Below are 15,281 nucleotides of genomic sequence, written 5' to 3'. Positions count from 1 at the left end.
AAAAAAAAAAAAAAAAAAAAAGTGAAAGCAACCCAATGTCCATTGACTTATGAATGAATAAACAAATTGTGGTATATTCATACAACAGAATATTATTTAGCCATAAAAAGGAATGACATATTGATACATGCTACAACATGGATGAACCTTGAAAACATTATGCTAAGTAAGCCAGACAAAAAAGAACAAATACTGTATGATCCTATTTATATGAACTGCCTAGATTAGGCAAATTCATAGAGAAAGATAGTAGATTAGAGGTTACCAGAGGCAGGAGTTTGGGGTGGGGACTAGAAAATTATTTCTTAATGGCTACAGACTTTCTATTCAGGATGCTGAAAATGTTCTGGTGTTAGATAGTGGTGACAGTTGCAAACCTTGTGAATCTATTAAAAACCACTGAATTGTACATTTAAAAATTGTGAGTTATGGTAAGTGAATTATATCTTAATTGAAAAAACCAACCTTTAGTCTAAAGAGAAATTCTGCTTTGTCAGCAAAATACATGTCATTAAAAGGAAGTATGTTTGAAACACTATACATATCCTGATTTGTGAAACTCACACACCTAGTTACGATCTCAAATTGCTCCTAAATTTAAAATACAATTATAAGTATATATTGTAATAAGCCCTTATGAAGCCTATATTTATTATACTTATATATTTATACTTATTATATTTTATGGGTTTCTTCTTTGTAGAATAAAATCTGAAGAACAGAATCTAACTTCCAATAGGCAATGGAACACACATAAATGCTAAGTTCTTTTATTTATTTATTTATTTTTAAAGACGGGGTGGGAGGTTCACCATGTTGGTCAGGCTGGTCTTGAACTCCTGACCTCAGGTGATCCGCCCGCCTTGGCCTCCAAAGTGCTTGGATTATAGGCATGAGCCACCACGCCCTGCCCAATGCTAAGTTCTTAACTTTGGTAACTACAGCATTTACTTGAGGCACAGTCATGTATTTGAAAAGAAATTTTTGAAATGTATAGATCATGGCTCAGTTACAAAAGACATCATAATATAGTTATTCCATGCCAGGTTCAATTATCAAGTTTTCTGTCCTGGCTTTGTTGTCTAGCTTGTTTCTACTTCTTTATGTGCAATTGAGGTGGCTGAAACTGAGGATTTTTTCCTAGCTTTAAAATTATGAACTTATTTGATCTTACTGTGATGTATAGTCAAAGGAGTTTTTGAATTATTTTATTTGCTTGAACTGCATGAAAACAATCACAGTTTAAAATTTAGTGATTCCTGGACCATAATATCTGAAAAGGATGAAAACTGTCCACTCAGCTTTTAGTAAATTGACCAATTGACCTGATGCTAGTAAGAATTAGTCTGAAACAACACTGCCAACTGGTGGCTTCTCTTCAAATACCACAATTTCCTTGAAGATGATGGTTTGGCCTCTTGTATCAAATTAGGAAAGAGCTTCAGTTATGACTATCTTAGGAAATAAGTTTAATCATATTGCAGAATATATGCCCAAGTTAAGAATTAAGCTTATATTTATGGCATTGTCCTCAAAAACTTATTTTGTAATTTAAATATTTGTTTAGTGGCCATGTACAAGAACAAAATAGTGAACAAAATAGACAAAAATATTTGCATTCATAGATCTTACATTCTAGGGAATATGAGACAATAAATAATAAGCATAATAAGCAAGTAAGTTATAAGATGTTTGGTGAGAAGTTGTATTAAAACATAAGGCTCAGGGTAGGTTGCAATTTTTAAATAGGATGACATTTGAGGTGATCTCAATTCTACATGGTTGTCTAAAGAAAAAAATTCCAAAGACTTACAATCTAAACATGTAGTTTTGACAAGGTGCAGTGACTCGTGGCTGTAATCCCAACACTCTGGGAGGCTGAGGCTGGAGGATCACTTGAGTCTAGGAAGTCAAGCTCAGCCTGGGCAAATAATGGGACCCCATTTCTACAAAAAAAATTAAAAATTTGTCAGGCACAATAGTGCAAGCCTGTAGACTCAGCTACTTGCAAGGCTGAGCTAGGAGGATCGCTTGAGCCCTGGAGGTCTAGGCTGCTATGAGCCATGATGACACTACTGCACTCCAGCCTGGGTGACAAAATGAGACCTTGTCTCAAATAAATAAACACATAAATAAAACCAAACATTTAGTTTTAATTCTAGCATGATGCTATAATTCTTCTTCCTTGAATACTTCATTTTAATAAGCAGGAAACTGTAATGCTAGGTCAATATTAATAGGAATGACTACATTTTGAAAAGCAACATTGTCCTAAAGATACGTATCTTTCCTAGAGTAATGGCTGTCATTAGTTAGAATCATAAAATATACAGGAAATGGCAGTTTTGTTATTTTACTTTTCAACACCTTAACATGACCTTTATGCATTTGTATTCCTATAAAAGTAGGAACTTTGCTCTAGTCAGAAATTGAGAGAAGCAGTGGTGGAGGTGGGATGTAATCACCAATAAAGATTAGCTAAGTTTCTCTTGGCTATTTATGGCTTTGTTAATTATAAATTTGTCTCAACGCTTTTATTCTTTTTAGTTTTAATTTTTTTTTTAATTAAAGACAGGGTTTCACCATGTTGGTGAGGCTGGTCTTGAACTCCCTACCTCAGGTGATCCGCCCACCTTGGCCTCCAAAGTGCTTAGATTACAGGTGTGAGCCACCACGCCCAGCTTATTTTTAAATTTTTAAAAATATGGAATGCTTAAATTTGCATGTCATTCTTGTGTAGAGGCCATGCTAATCTTCCCTGTATCCTTCAATTTCAGTATACGTGCTGCTGAAACAAGCTTTCAACACTTTTAAAAAAACCCTTGAGTATAATGTGGTGATAACTATTCTAAATATTTCATGTGTGTTGGCTCATTAAATCTCTTTAATGTCTCAACAGTTTATTCATTTATTAGAGAAAAGGTCTTGCTCTGTTGCCCTAGCTGTATCGTTGTTGCTTGATCATAGCTCACTGCAGCCTCATACTTCTGGGTTCAAGCAATCTTTCTTCTTCAGTCTCCTAAGTAGCTGGGACTATAGGTGTGTGTCACCAGGCCTGGCTAATTACAAAAAAAAAAATTATTTTTGTAGACACAGGGTCTCATTGTATGCCCAGCTTGTCTTAATCCTTCAACCTCAATCCAAAGTGCTGGGATTACAGGCATGAGCCATTGCTCTGGCCTTTGTTTTGTTTTCAGTGCCTGTAGGGAATTAGGTCAGTTCTTTACTAACAAAGCAAAACATCATATGGTCAAATTCTGAAAAATAAGATTATTGGTCAAATTGCCTAATGAAATTTTTTTTTTTTTTTAAGACAGGAGTCTTGCTCTGTTGCCAGGCTGGAGTATAGTAGCCTGATCTCTGCTCACTGCAACCTCCACCTCCTGGGTTCAAGTGATTCTCCCGCCTCAGTCTCCTGAGCAGCTGAGACTACAGGCACATGCCACCACACCCAGCTAATTTTTTGTATTTTTAGTAGAGATGGTTTTTCACCATGTTGGCCAGGATGGTCTCCATCTCTTGACCTCATGATCTACCTGCCTTGGCTTCCCAAAGTGCTTGGATTATAGGCGTCCCAATGGGTCTTTTTTAGTCTTTATAACATTGTTATTTCCATAGTGGCTTGTAATTAGGTGCTTAAAATAGATTCTGAAAGGCTGTCAACACTAATACATGTAAATTTGTATGTACTATTTGTTTACAAAGCATCCTGACATATATCTCATTTATCTGGTTCAGAACATGTAGTTTGAATACAACATTATATTACATCTTATTTTTCCTTTCAGTTTTATTTTATTTTGTTTTTTTGAGATGGAGTCTTGCTTGTGGCCCAGGCTGGAATGCAGTGGGGTGATCTCAGCTTTGCCTCCAGGGTTCAAGAGATTCTCCTGCCTCAGCTCCTGAGTAGCTGGGATTACAGGCACCTGCCAGCATGCCCGGCTAATTTTTGTATTTTAGTAGAGACAGGGTTTCACCATGTTGGCCAGGCTGGTCTTGAACTCCTGACCTCAGGTGATCCGCCCACTTCGGCCTTCCAAACTACTGGGATTACGGGTGTGACCCACTGCACCCAGCCTCAGTTCTCTTTTAAAGGGAATCTACATTTTCAAGAATTACATACATCATACTGAAACATAAATCTGACACGGACATAAGTTTGAAGTAGTAATAGCCAAGATCTGTCAAGTAGCGGCAAACTAATCTTGTTTAAGAGGAGGTATTATAGAATCATAAGCACAGAGGTCCAATAATTGGATCATACAATGCTTACAAAGGATAGCCTTAGAAAGGTTCAGGTGTTTAGGTAAAGAGCCCTTCTCCCCTTCTCAAACCATGAACAAAAATAAAAATAAACAAAACAAAACGTTTCCTTTCAGGAAAATTTCCAGGAACCTATGGTTTTGGGGACAAGGGTGAGAGCAACAGCCAAAACTAGTTCAGAACCTAGACAACTAGGGGGGTCTGCAAACAAGTCAAAAGCAAAATAGGCATGGTTGGTGAGCGTGTAAATTGGTATAGCCATTATGGAAGGCAGTTTGGAGGCTCCTCAAAATATTAAAAATAAAACTACAGTATAAACCATATAGTATATACCATATATATATGCATATATACCATATATATAATATAAACCATATTCTGGGTATATATCCAAAGAAAATGAAATCAGTATGTCAAAGAGATATCTGCATTCCCACCCTCACTGCAGCATTATTTTATAATAGCCAAAGTATGGAATCACCTAAGAGTGAATTGATGGATACAGATAAAAAAAAATGTAAAATATAGAAATGTGGTATATTTTTATATATAAAATGGAATACTATGCGGCCTTTAAAAAAGAAGAAAATCCTGTCATTTGTGACAACATGGATGAATTTATGCTAAGTGAAATAAGCCAGGCACCGAAACACAAATACTTCATGGTCCCACTTACACATAGAATAAAAAAATGTGGAACTCATAGAATTAGAGAGTAGAATAGTGGCGAGATCTTGGCTCACTGCAACCTCTGCCTCCCAGGCTCAAGCGATCCTCCCATCTCAGCCTCCCAAATAGCTGGGACTGCAGATGCCACTGTGCCTGGCTAATTTTTTAATTTTTTTTATAGAGATGGGGTCTCACTATGTTGCCCAGGCTGGGCTCCAACTCCAGGGCTCAAGGGATCTGCCCGCCTCAGCCTCCCAAAGTGCTGGGATTACAGACTTGAGCCACGGCACCTCGCCAATCTGAAATACTCTTACCACAAAATAAACACACACACACACACACACACACACACACACACACACACACACACACAACTATGTGAGGTGATGGATATGTTAATTTAGTTTGATTGTGACAATCATTTCACAACATATATATGTATGAAAACATGACATGGTACGCTGTAAATATATACAATTTTTATTTAAAGGTAGAAAAATTAGGGCCGGGTGCGGTGGCTCAAGCCTGTAATCCCAGCACTTTGGGAGGCCGAGGCGGGTGGATCATGAGGTCAACAGATCGAGACCATCCTGGTCAACATGGTGAAACCCCGTCTCTACTAAAAATAAAAAAAAAAAAATTAGCTGGGCATGGTGGCGCGTGCCTGTAATCCCAGCTACTCAGGAGGCTGAGGCAGGAGAATTGCCTGAACCCAGGAGACGGAGGTTGCGGTGAGCCGAGATCACGCCATTGCACTCCAGCCTGGGTAACAAGAGCGAAACTCCGTCTCAAAAAAAAAAAAAGAAAAATTAGCCAGGCCCTTTGGCTCAAGCCTGTAATCCCAGCAATTTGGGATGCTGAGGCAGGAGGATCACCTGAGGTCAGGAGTTTGAGACCGGCGTGGCCAACACAGTGAAACCCCGTCTCTATAAAAATGCAAAAATTAGCCGGGGATGATGGTGGGTACCTGTACTCCCAGCTACTCGGAAGGCGGAGGTGGGAGAATCACCTGAACCCAGGAGGCGGAGGTTGCAGTGACCCGAGATCGCACTATTGCACTCCAGCCTGGGCTACTGAATAAAACTCCGTCTAAAAAAAAAAAAAAGCTAGAAAACTTCTTTAAAAATAAACCAAAAAGGCAGTCCATAAGCTTCTGTTGAATGGATGAAAATCTCTACAATAAATAAAAACATAATATGCAAAGGTATTAATAAGATTTGGAAAAAAACTTAAGAAAGTGTTAACAGTAGTTACTTCTGGGCATCATCCAGATACAGGGAATTAGGGATGGAAGGCTTACTTTTCTATGGATCTTTGGGAAGTTTTAAAACATACATGATCAACCTTTAAAAATTAGGGGAAATCCCTTCTCCACATTCTCTAGGGTGCTGCCTTCCTCCCCCCAACACACTTAACTGTCAAAACCTACAATACTTCCAACAGTCGCCCCTCGAGGGAACAAGTCCCTGGTCTCCACGATCAGGACCAGCTAGTCCACATTGCCGACCCCAGAAAGGCGGTCGGGTGTTAGGTCAGCGAGAAAAAAAGGCGGGCGAGGCCCTTGTCCTGCAGGCCACAGCGAAGACAAAAGCCTCCGGTTACTGGCCTCAGGTGTAAGGCTGCTCCGCATTGGCGGCGAGGGGACATTCCTATTACTATTACATAGTCCTTTTTGCTTTCTGGGAGAAAGCACCTGGTGGGAGTTAGGCAGCCACCGTAGGGCGCTCCGGGACGCTAGCCCTCTGTCAAACGGCAAGCTGCGCCAGCGTCCGGCCGGGACTTTTCATCCAAGCCTGACTCTCATTCTTACTTGGCAGATTCACCACTTTTTGGTGTCAGAATTTTTTAAAAAATTCCAATTTCTCTATTTCAGAAGCTCTTTTTGTCCAGAAAAACGGAAGCAGGAGAGACTTCAGGTTTTTGAATTTTTTTTTTTCTATTTTGCTGTCCACAGTATCTACATCCAGTGAGCTGGGACCGTGAGTCGAAAGCGACGACTCGAATGCTCAGGTCACTGTTCCCGGCGCGCAGTCGCAGCTGCCTCTCGCTCTTGTCCCCGCCTGAAGTCCGACGTGGAAGTTGCTGGCTGACTGGGCTAGCGTGGAAATCGCGTCGGAGCCGCAGCCGGAGGCCAAGGAATCACTGAGGATCGGCGAGGGCGGACAAGGGGTTCATCATGGGTGAGGAGTCTGAGATGGCGCCCTGGCGCGCCCGAAGGGGCTGGGGCCTAGGGCTAGAGTGCGGAGGAGGAGAGAGGCCGGCCAGAGAAGCCCAGAGTAGCCAGCTTCTCAGGGGGCGGGTCGCCGAGGACTTAACTCACCTTGGATCTTCATCTTTGGGGGTGGATCCGGCCTCTCTAGTTTCCCACTCATCCCCGCGGGGTCCGGGGACCCGGAAGGCGCGGGTCCGCAGAGCCTGGGTTCGAGTCCTTTTCCCTTAAGAAGTCCTTTTCCCTTATGAAATGAATTCTCCATTTGCTGGGGAGAGTTGGTCTTGCGAAGGCTGGCAACGCGTTAGTCGCAGGTTCGCTCAGGTTTCTTAGTGAAAGATGAGCTGCGGCCCCAGAGTGGAAGCTTAATTATTCTCTTTACCTGGGGCACTGGGACAGCGTCAGTTTGAAAAATTCGAGGGCAGGTGTTGCTTATGTTGTTTTATGGCCAGTTTGGCATTCGTCTGCTAATTTGCTGTAGCGTTTCGTGTAATAATACAGTAAGATGAAGAAGGAAATGGGGAGGGTATTTCTAGTTGGTAAATGAAATTTTAATCTCAATTCTTGGCCCGCTGATTGCGGAAACAGGATTCTCACAAGTATCAGGTCACACCCTCGCCCGCTAGAGCCCTAATGAGGGTGCACTTTCTTTAGCTTGTCTCCTACTCTCCAAATGAAGGTGCAGATTCTTTGGCTTAGTTAAATCCCTCCACCGTTTTCTGGGGAGCATACTTCTTGCTCCCAGACATCACAGGCACTGTCCTGTCTTCCATAACCCCCTTCAGTTTTGTTCTTCCGCCTCTCTTGTACCTGTAAATGGTAGAAAGGACTTTGTCAAGACACACCCATTCTATTGAACTTTCTCAAGGTTCTCTAGCCCATGGTGTGTTCATTTCTCAACTCGCGGCTCTTAATTATGGCATGTTTTTGCCAAATAACAGTGTGGCATCACTTCTAATGTAACTTGCATTTATTTATTTATCTATCTATCTATTTATTTATTTAGAGACGGAGTCTCACTCTGTCACCAGACTGGAGTGCAGTGCTGCGATCTGGGCTCACTGCAACTTCCGCCTCCCGGGCTCAAGCTATTCTCTTGCCTCAGCCTCCCGAGTAGCTGAGACTATAGGCATGCATCATTACACCCAGCTAATTTTTGTATTTTTAGTAGAGGTCTCTTGACCTCGTGATCTGCCCGCCTCCGCCTACCAAAGTGCTGGGATTACAGGTGTGAACCAGGCCGTAATTTGCTTTTTTTGTTTTTGAGACGGAGTTTTGCTCTTGCCCAAGCTGGAGTGCAGGGGCGCAATCTCAGCTGACTGCCACCTCCGCCTTCCTGCTTCAAGCGATTCTCTTGCCTTAGTCTCCCGAGTAGCTGGGATTATAGGCATGCGCCATCACACCTGACTAATTTTGTATTTTTAGTAGACATGGGGTTTCTCCATGTTGGTCAGGCTGGTCTTGAATTCCCCACCTCAGGTGATCGGTCACCTTGGCCTCCCAAAGTGCTGGGATTACAGGCGTGAGCCACCGCATCTGGACTGCAACTTGCTTTTAATCTTCTCTAATGGCTCTGGATGGGAAAAGGACTGTGCCACAAGTGCTTTTATACTATACAATACTTGGTGTACAGGAAGCTTTCTGGGAATATTTTGTGATGCATTGGATAGAGCTTTATTATTGTTTTAAAATGGGTTTCTGTCAAAAATAGTTTGTTTTCGGCTTTTCTTTCAATTTCTTGTGCTAGTTATATTGCTTAGTGTAGAACTCTGATTGAAGTTGGTTATAGTGGTACTGCTGCTGTAAAATACTTTTCATCCTCCTTACTGGCCCCTTGGTTTTTAGGGATCATGAGGGAACCATGCTAAAATATTCCTATTCTGCTGATCAGAAAATGAGATTCCCAAAGGCAACGGCCATTATATTTCTCATTCTGTGCCAGCATGCTACAATATTTAGGACATAGTAACATAACTAATTACTTGTTTGATGTTGAATAATATATTTCATTGGGAGCAAAGATACGCACCTGTGCATCCAGGAAAATAATAATATTTAATTTGGAATACAGCTTTCAAAGGACAAGATTAGATGTTTTGTGCACCTAGTTCACAAAATGATATTGTATATTTTTTTTCTTTTATTATTTTTTAGGTGGCTTTTTCTCAAGTATATTTTCCAGTCTGTTTGGAACTCGGGAAATGAGGATTTTAATTTTGGGATTAGATGGAGCAGGAAAAACCACAATTTTGTACAGATTACAAGTTGGAGAAGTCGTTACTACTATACCTAGTAAGTGTTGGTATGATGAACTAATTGTAGGGGTCTTCTGGTCTCTACCTAACATAACTATTTCTTTCTCTCTCTCTTTTTTTTTTTTTTTGTTTTAATAGAGATCAGGTTGCCCAGCCTGGTCTCGGACTCCTGGCCTCAAGTGATCCTCCTGCCTTGGCCTCCCCAAGTGCTGGGATTATAGGCATGAGCCACTATGCCAGGCCGATTTCTGAATAAATTAATTCATATAATAAAGTATTTGTTAAAGTTTGTAAACTGCTAGTATGAACATAACATTGATAACACTTTTTCCATCAACTGAGAGGCAGGTTAGTGTAATTTAAGGACCCTTGTTCTGGCTTACGGCCGGGATTGGCTGTTTATTGCTGTTTAAAAGTGGCTTAAGTTACTAAATTTTAATGAGAGCCAATATCTTTATTAATAAAATACATAAGAGAACAAATACCCACTGGCTGTCAGGGGGAGATAAATGAAGTAGGTAAAAATACTTTGTAAACCTGTGTAAAGAATTATATAAATGTTAAGTGATACTACACGTGAAGTGCCTTTTATCTGTATTTGTTTCTATTTTAATTAAGGTTAGTTTATCTTAGTTAATTATATTGATTACTTTTAAAGATCTGAGTTCTAGAGACTGAGTGTTGAAGTAATTTGGTACCTTAAAAATATTATGAGAAGACCGGGCACAGTGGCCCACGCCTGTAATCTCAGCACTTTGGGAGACTGAGGCAGGTGGATCATCTGAGGTTGGGAGTTCGAGACCAGCCTGACCAACGTGGAGAAACCCTGTCTCTATTAAAAATACAAAATTAGCCGGGCATGGTGGTGCATGCCTGTAATCCTAGCCACTTGGAGGCTGAGGCAGGAGAATCCCTTAAACCTGGGAGGCGGAGCTTGCAGTGATCTGAGATCACGCCATTGCACTGCAGCCTGGGAAATGTGAGCAAAACTCCATCTCAAAAAAAAAAAAAAAAATATATATATATATATATATATATAGAGAGAGAGAGAGAGAGAGAGAGGGAGGGAGGGAGGGAGAAAATACTTCAATTTTAATCAATTGCTATCTTACAAAAATATTCTCCAATCATCTTATTTGACTGTACGAGAATACTGTTGTTATTTATACTTTTTCATTGGTTGACCTGAATTCACCTGGAGAAGATTAATACATGTAAATTAAATTGAAGAGTTCATACAGTTTGCTCAAGATTATTTAAATTATGCCTCTCACGTTACTCTGTCACTTAGGGTATTTCTATATTGTTACTGTTTAAATTTATGGACTAAAATAAAAGAGGCCTCTAAGAAAGAAGAGCATTTTGAACCCTGTAATGTCTGTTATTCCTTTTTGTTGCCTTCAGTAAATTTTAGTTCCCTTAGTTTTTGCTTCTCAAAATCACCCATCTCTGTCTGGGCATGTCCTGCATTGCACAGAGCAGCACAGTGGATAGTTTCGGGTTTCACTGAGTGCTGCTTTACACCACACTCTTTTTTGAGATGATGTCTTGCTTTTTTGCCCAGGCTGGAGTGCAGTGGCACAATCATAGCTCACTGCAGCCTCTACCACTGCCTCTTGGGCCCAAACAGTCCTCCCACTTCAGCCTCCCAAATTGTTGGGATTTCAGACATAAGCCACTGCTCTCAGTCTACACCGTTCTCTTGTCCTGCACATATAAATGATGTTTTTACTATTGGTGAACATTGTGATTACACTCCTACCTAATTCTAAGGGAGACATCAGGAACTTGCATTTTAGTTTTTTGCTGAGATTTGTCATAGTATAGTTACTTTTTAATTGTAGTAGACATACTTGCTAAATACTCAAAGGTATCACTTATCACTGCAAACTTAAATATAAAACAAAAGTTAATTGTCCAGTTATAGCTGGAAGTTATTTTTTATTAAGTTATTTTTTTGAGACAGTCTCACTCTGTTGCCCAGGCTGGAGTCCAGTGGCATGATCTCGGCTCACTGCAACCTGCGCCTCTCAGGTTCAAGTGATTCTCGTGCCTCAGCCTCCAAAGTAGCTGGGATTACAGGCACATGCCACCACGCCTGGCTAATTTTTGTATTTTTAGTAGAGATGGGGTTTTGCCACGTTGGCTAGGCTGGTCTCAAACTCCTGACCTCAGGTGACCCACCTGCCTTGGCCTCTCAAAGTGCTGGGATTACAGTTGTGAGTCACCACACCCAGCCATGGAAATTAGTTTTTTACCTATTTTTCACCTAAGAAGGATGGCAAAGAAGAGGGATATGACACCTGTCCTTTGACCATCCAGCCATGACCTTATTACAGGTGAGCTCTTAAGGATGTCTACAGACAGACTGTGAGATTGAAAGCTACAGCCACGGCTGTGTCCATGCTGAAGTTTAGAAATGAAGTTTAGCTTTTCTTGCTTTTGGTCTGTTTATTTGCTACCAACCAAAATTCTGGTTTTTACAGTGCATCCACAACTGTACTTTCTAAATACATCTTTTGAACACTTTTATATGCCACTACTCTATTATGAGGAGAGTTTACTATAATAGGATTTCCATTGAACTAAAAATTATGTTTTCCTTTTTATTTTTTTAATTCTTTTTTTAATTTATTTGACCTAAAAATTATATATTTTATTTGCAGAACTGCTGGCTTTTAAAAAATATCCTGAAGGTTATATTGATCTTGCTAATTGATGTTTTGCCCACACACGTGCACCTGTGGGGGAGCACAGCACGCTATCTCATCTTAAATGGTATAAAATCTCAAGCAATAATGTGATTCAGCAATTACCATTTCTTTTTAACTCTAATCCTATGACAAATTATATGTGTGTATATATATATATATTTTTTTTTTCTTTAACTGTAATAACAGTTACTGTTAATTGCTGTAACTCAATTAGATAGGATACTTTGAAGGTAGAATGCATTAGTCTACACATACCATTGATTTGATTTCTCTTCCAGCCATTGGATTTAATGTAGAGACGGTGACATACAAAAACCTTAAATTCCAAGTCTGGGATTTAGGAGGACAGACGAGTATCAGGTATGACACAAAGACCAGGTTATTTGGTAGTATTTAACATTTATTGGTTCTTTTAAGGGTTAACATCAGTAAACCAGCATATGTGTTCTATTGTAATTTAAATGGAGCCACCTAGTTTAAAATGAGGTAAACTTTGGAACTATTTCCTTAGAGCATCCATTGAATTAAAACTTAAGGAAGCCCAATTTTTCAGATATCTGGTTAATGAAAATCTTTTCATGAAAATCTCAAGACCTTATTATTTCAGCTATTCTGAACAAGAAAGGACCCTCCTTTTAATTCTTATCAGTCTCTCCTCTCTGAAACACATTGTTTTGGAATTTATTAAAGTACCTTGCAGTCTTCCCTTTTAGGGCTAATATAAAAATAAATGTCCTTGGCCAGGTGGGGTGGCTCATGCTTGTAATCCCAGCAATTTGAGAGGCCAAGGTGGGTAATCACAAGGTCAGGAGTTCAAGACTAGCCTAGCCAACATGATGAAACCCTGTATCTAATAAAACTATAAAAATTAGCTGGGCATGGTGGTGGGTGCCTGTAATTCCAGCTACTTGAGAGGCTGAGGCAGGATAATTGCTTGAACCCGGAACCAGGAGGTGGAGGTTGCAGTGAGCTGAGATAGCACCGCTACACTCCAGCCTGGGCTACAGAGTGAGACTCCGTCTCAAAAAAGCAAAAACAAAAATGCCTTCTGCAGTTCAGATCTCCTGCTTAGCATTTTGGGCTTGCCATGGCAAACAGTGAATGTTTGGTAACTGTCAGTAGTTGCTTATGATGGTACCATCTTAAAAGATTAATAATATATTCTCCAAACATTCTGACTTCTTTTAACTCATTTCTTGAATCACATTTTTTTTTTTAATTGTGTAGCCTCCCAAGCCACAGTAGGCTAAGAGGGACTCCATTGAATCACTTATAATTTTAGCATTTCTGTTTCTTGGTGTCAGTGATTAATTTCATGACTGTTAAAATCACATTAAAAAATTCATTTGGGATGCCTAGTGAAAGATTTGTATAAGATGATGTAATTATCAGGTCTGTATACAACTTTTCTGTCAGTATATTTAGTGGTTTCATAGATTATAAATAGATTTTCTCAGCCTAAAGTCCGAATTCATTTTGAAACTCTGTGGTCCTGTGATTTGATGTTTATCAGCATTCTTTTGACTCATCACATGGGTACATATATCCACCAGAAACAGTGAATCATTAAGGCACTGATTCTCATGTGTGTGGGAAAGGATTGTCATGTAATTCCCCTACCTTCGCCCCAAACCATGGCCCTGAGTTCTAGCATGTAAATTGGTATGTCAGTTTCTTCTTTAAAACAATAACAAAATATTCTCCCCTTTTGAATTTTCTCTAGGCCATACTGGAGATGTTATTATTCAAACACAGATGCAGTCATTTATGTAGTAGACAGTTGTGACCGAGACCGAATTGGCATTTCCAAATCAGAGTTGGTTGCCATGTTGGAGGTAAGAAAACTTTACCATTTTAAAATGCGGGAAAATAATTTACATTTGCTGACTGTTTCTAGTACATTCAGGAATAATTAAAAAGAATGCAGGGTTTTTTCCCTTCATCCCTTTAATATTTTCCTTTATGCAAATGACTTTCTATTCCAAAAATACAGTAGAGGAGAGGGTTGGAGACAACAACAAAAACTAACCTTGAAACTTCCTCTTACTTTAAGCCAGATTGCTTGATTTTCCAGGAGATTCAGAGCTCACTTAAACAAAAGCAACTATTCTAAGTCACTTCTTTGATGTCTTTTTTAAAAGATGTCTTTGTTTTTTTGTTTTGGAGATGTAGTTTTGCTCTTGTTGCCCAGGCGTGCAAGATGTAGTTTTGCTCTTGTTGCCCAGGCGTGCAATGGCATGATCGTGGCTCACTGCAACCTCCGCCTCTGGGTTCAAGCGATTCTCCTGCCTCACCCTCCCCAGTAGCTGGGATTACAGGCGTGCACCACCACACCTGGCTAATTTTGTATTTTTAGTAGAGGCAGGGTTTCTCCATGTTGGTCAGGCTGGTCTCGAACTTCACACTCCAAGCCTCAGGTGATCCACCTGCCTCGGCCTCCCAAAGTGCTGTGTTTACGGGCATGAGCCACTGCACCCAGCCAAGAGGTCTTTTTATTTTTAGCTGTTTTAGAAGGATTAAAGTTCAGAGAAATATGTGTTCCTGGGTTGCTGGCCCAATTCTGGCCTCAGGTTTATTGTTTTTTACCCTTCCCTTATAGTGTTTTAGCTACACAGACCTTCTTTCTGTTCTTTGAACACGAGCTTGCACACCTGGCTTAGGGCCTTTTGCACTTGCTGATCCTTCTGCTTGGAATGCTGTTCCCCAGCATCTTTGCATGACTGCCTTCCTGACATGTTTCTTCCCACATCTCTTCCCCAGGTTCAAGCGATTCTCCTGCTTCAGCCTCCTGAGTAGCCGGGATTATAGGCATGGGCCACCATACCCAGCTAATTTTTTTTGTGCTTTTAGTAGAGACAGGGTTTCACCATGTTGATCAGGCTGGTCTTAAACTCCTGACCTCGTGATCTGTCTGCCTCGGCCTCCCAAAATGCTGGGATTACAGGCGCAAGCCACTGCACCTGGCTACTCTTCTTTTTTCTTTATTCCAATTATTATTATTTTTTCTTTTTCTTTTATTTTTTGTAGAGATGGGGTCTAGCTGTGTTGCTGAGGCTGGTCCCAAACTCCTGACCTCAAGTGATCCTCCTGCCTCATCCTCCTAGTATTGGTATTACAGGTGTGAGCCATCATATCCCACTTACTGTTTCTTTCTTTTTTTTTTTTTTTTTT

General features: G+C 40.3%; 1 protein-coding gene and 1 pseudogene across 1 annotated transcript in view; one reads left to right on the top strand and one right to left on the bottom strand.

Annotated features, from left to right (window-relative positions):
• Positions 1–2,698: 2,698 nt before the first annotated feature.
• LOC119469367 lies at positions 2,699–2,797 on the bottom strand (annotated as a pseudogene).
• A 3,846-nt stretch (positions 2,798–6,643) lies between these two features.
• The window catches only part of ARL1 (ADP ribosylation factor like GTPase 1), a 15,120-nt gene continuing 6,482 nt past the window's right edge, over positions 6,644–15,281 (top strand). The window contains exons 1-4 of the mRNA XM_017516599.1: positions 6,644–7,112; positions 9,296–9,433; positions 12,389–12,470; positions 13,834–13,945. Coding sequence (XP_017372088.1) covers positions 7,109–7,112; positions 9,296–9,433; positions 12,389–12,470; positions 13,834–13,945 — 336 coding nt within the window. The 5' untranslated portion in view covers positions 6,644–7,108. The remainder of the gene's footprint in view (positions 7,113–9,295; positions 9,434–12,388; positions 12,471–13,833; positions 13,946–15,281) is intronic.

Source organism: Cebus imitator, unplaced genomic scaffold, assembly GCF_001604975.1.
Source record: "Cebus imitator isolate Cc_AM_T3 unplaced genomic scaffold, Cebus_imitator-1.0 Scaffold18, whole genome shotgun sequence".
NCBI classification, from domain to species: Eukaryota; Metazoa; Chordata; class Mammalia; order Primates; family Cebidae; genus Cebus; species Cebus imitator.
This window is presented reverse-complemented; position numbering and strand designations above follow the sequence as displayed.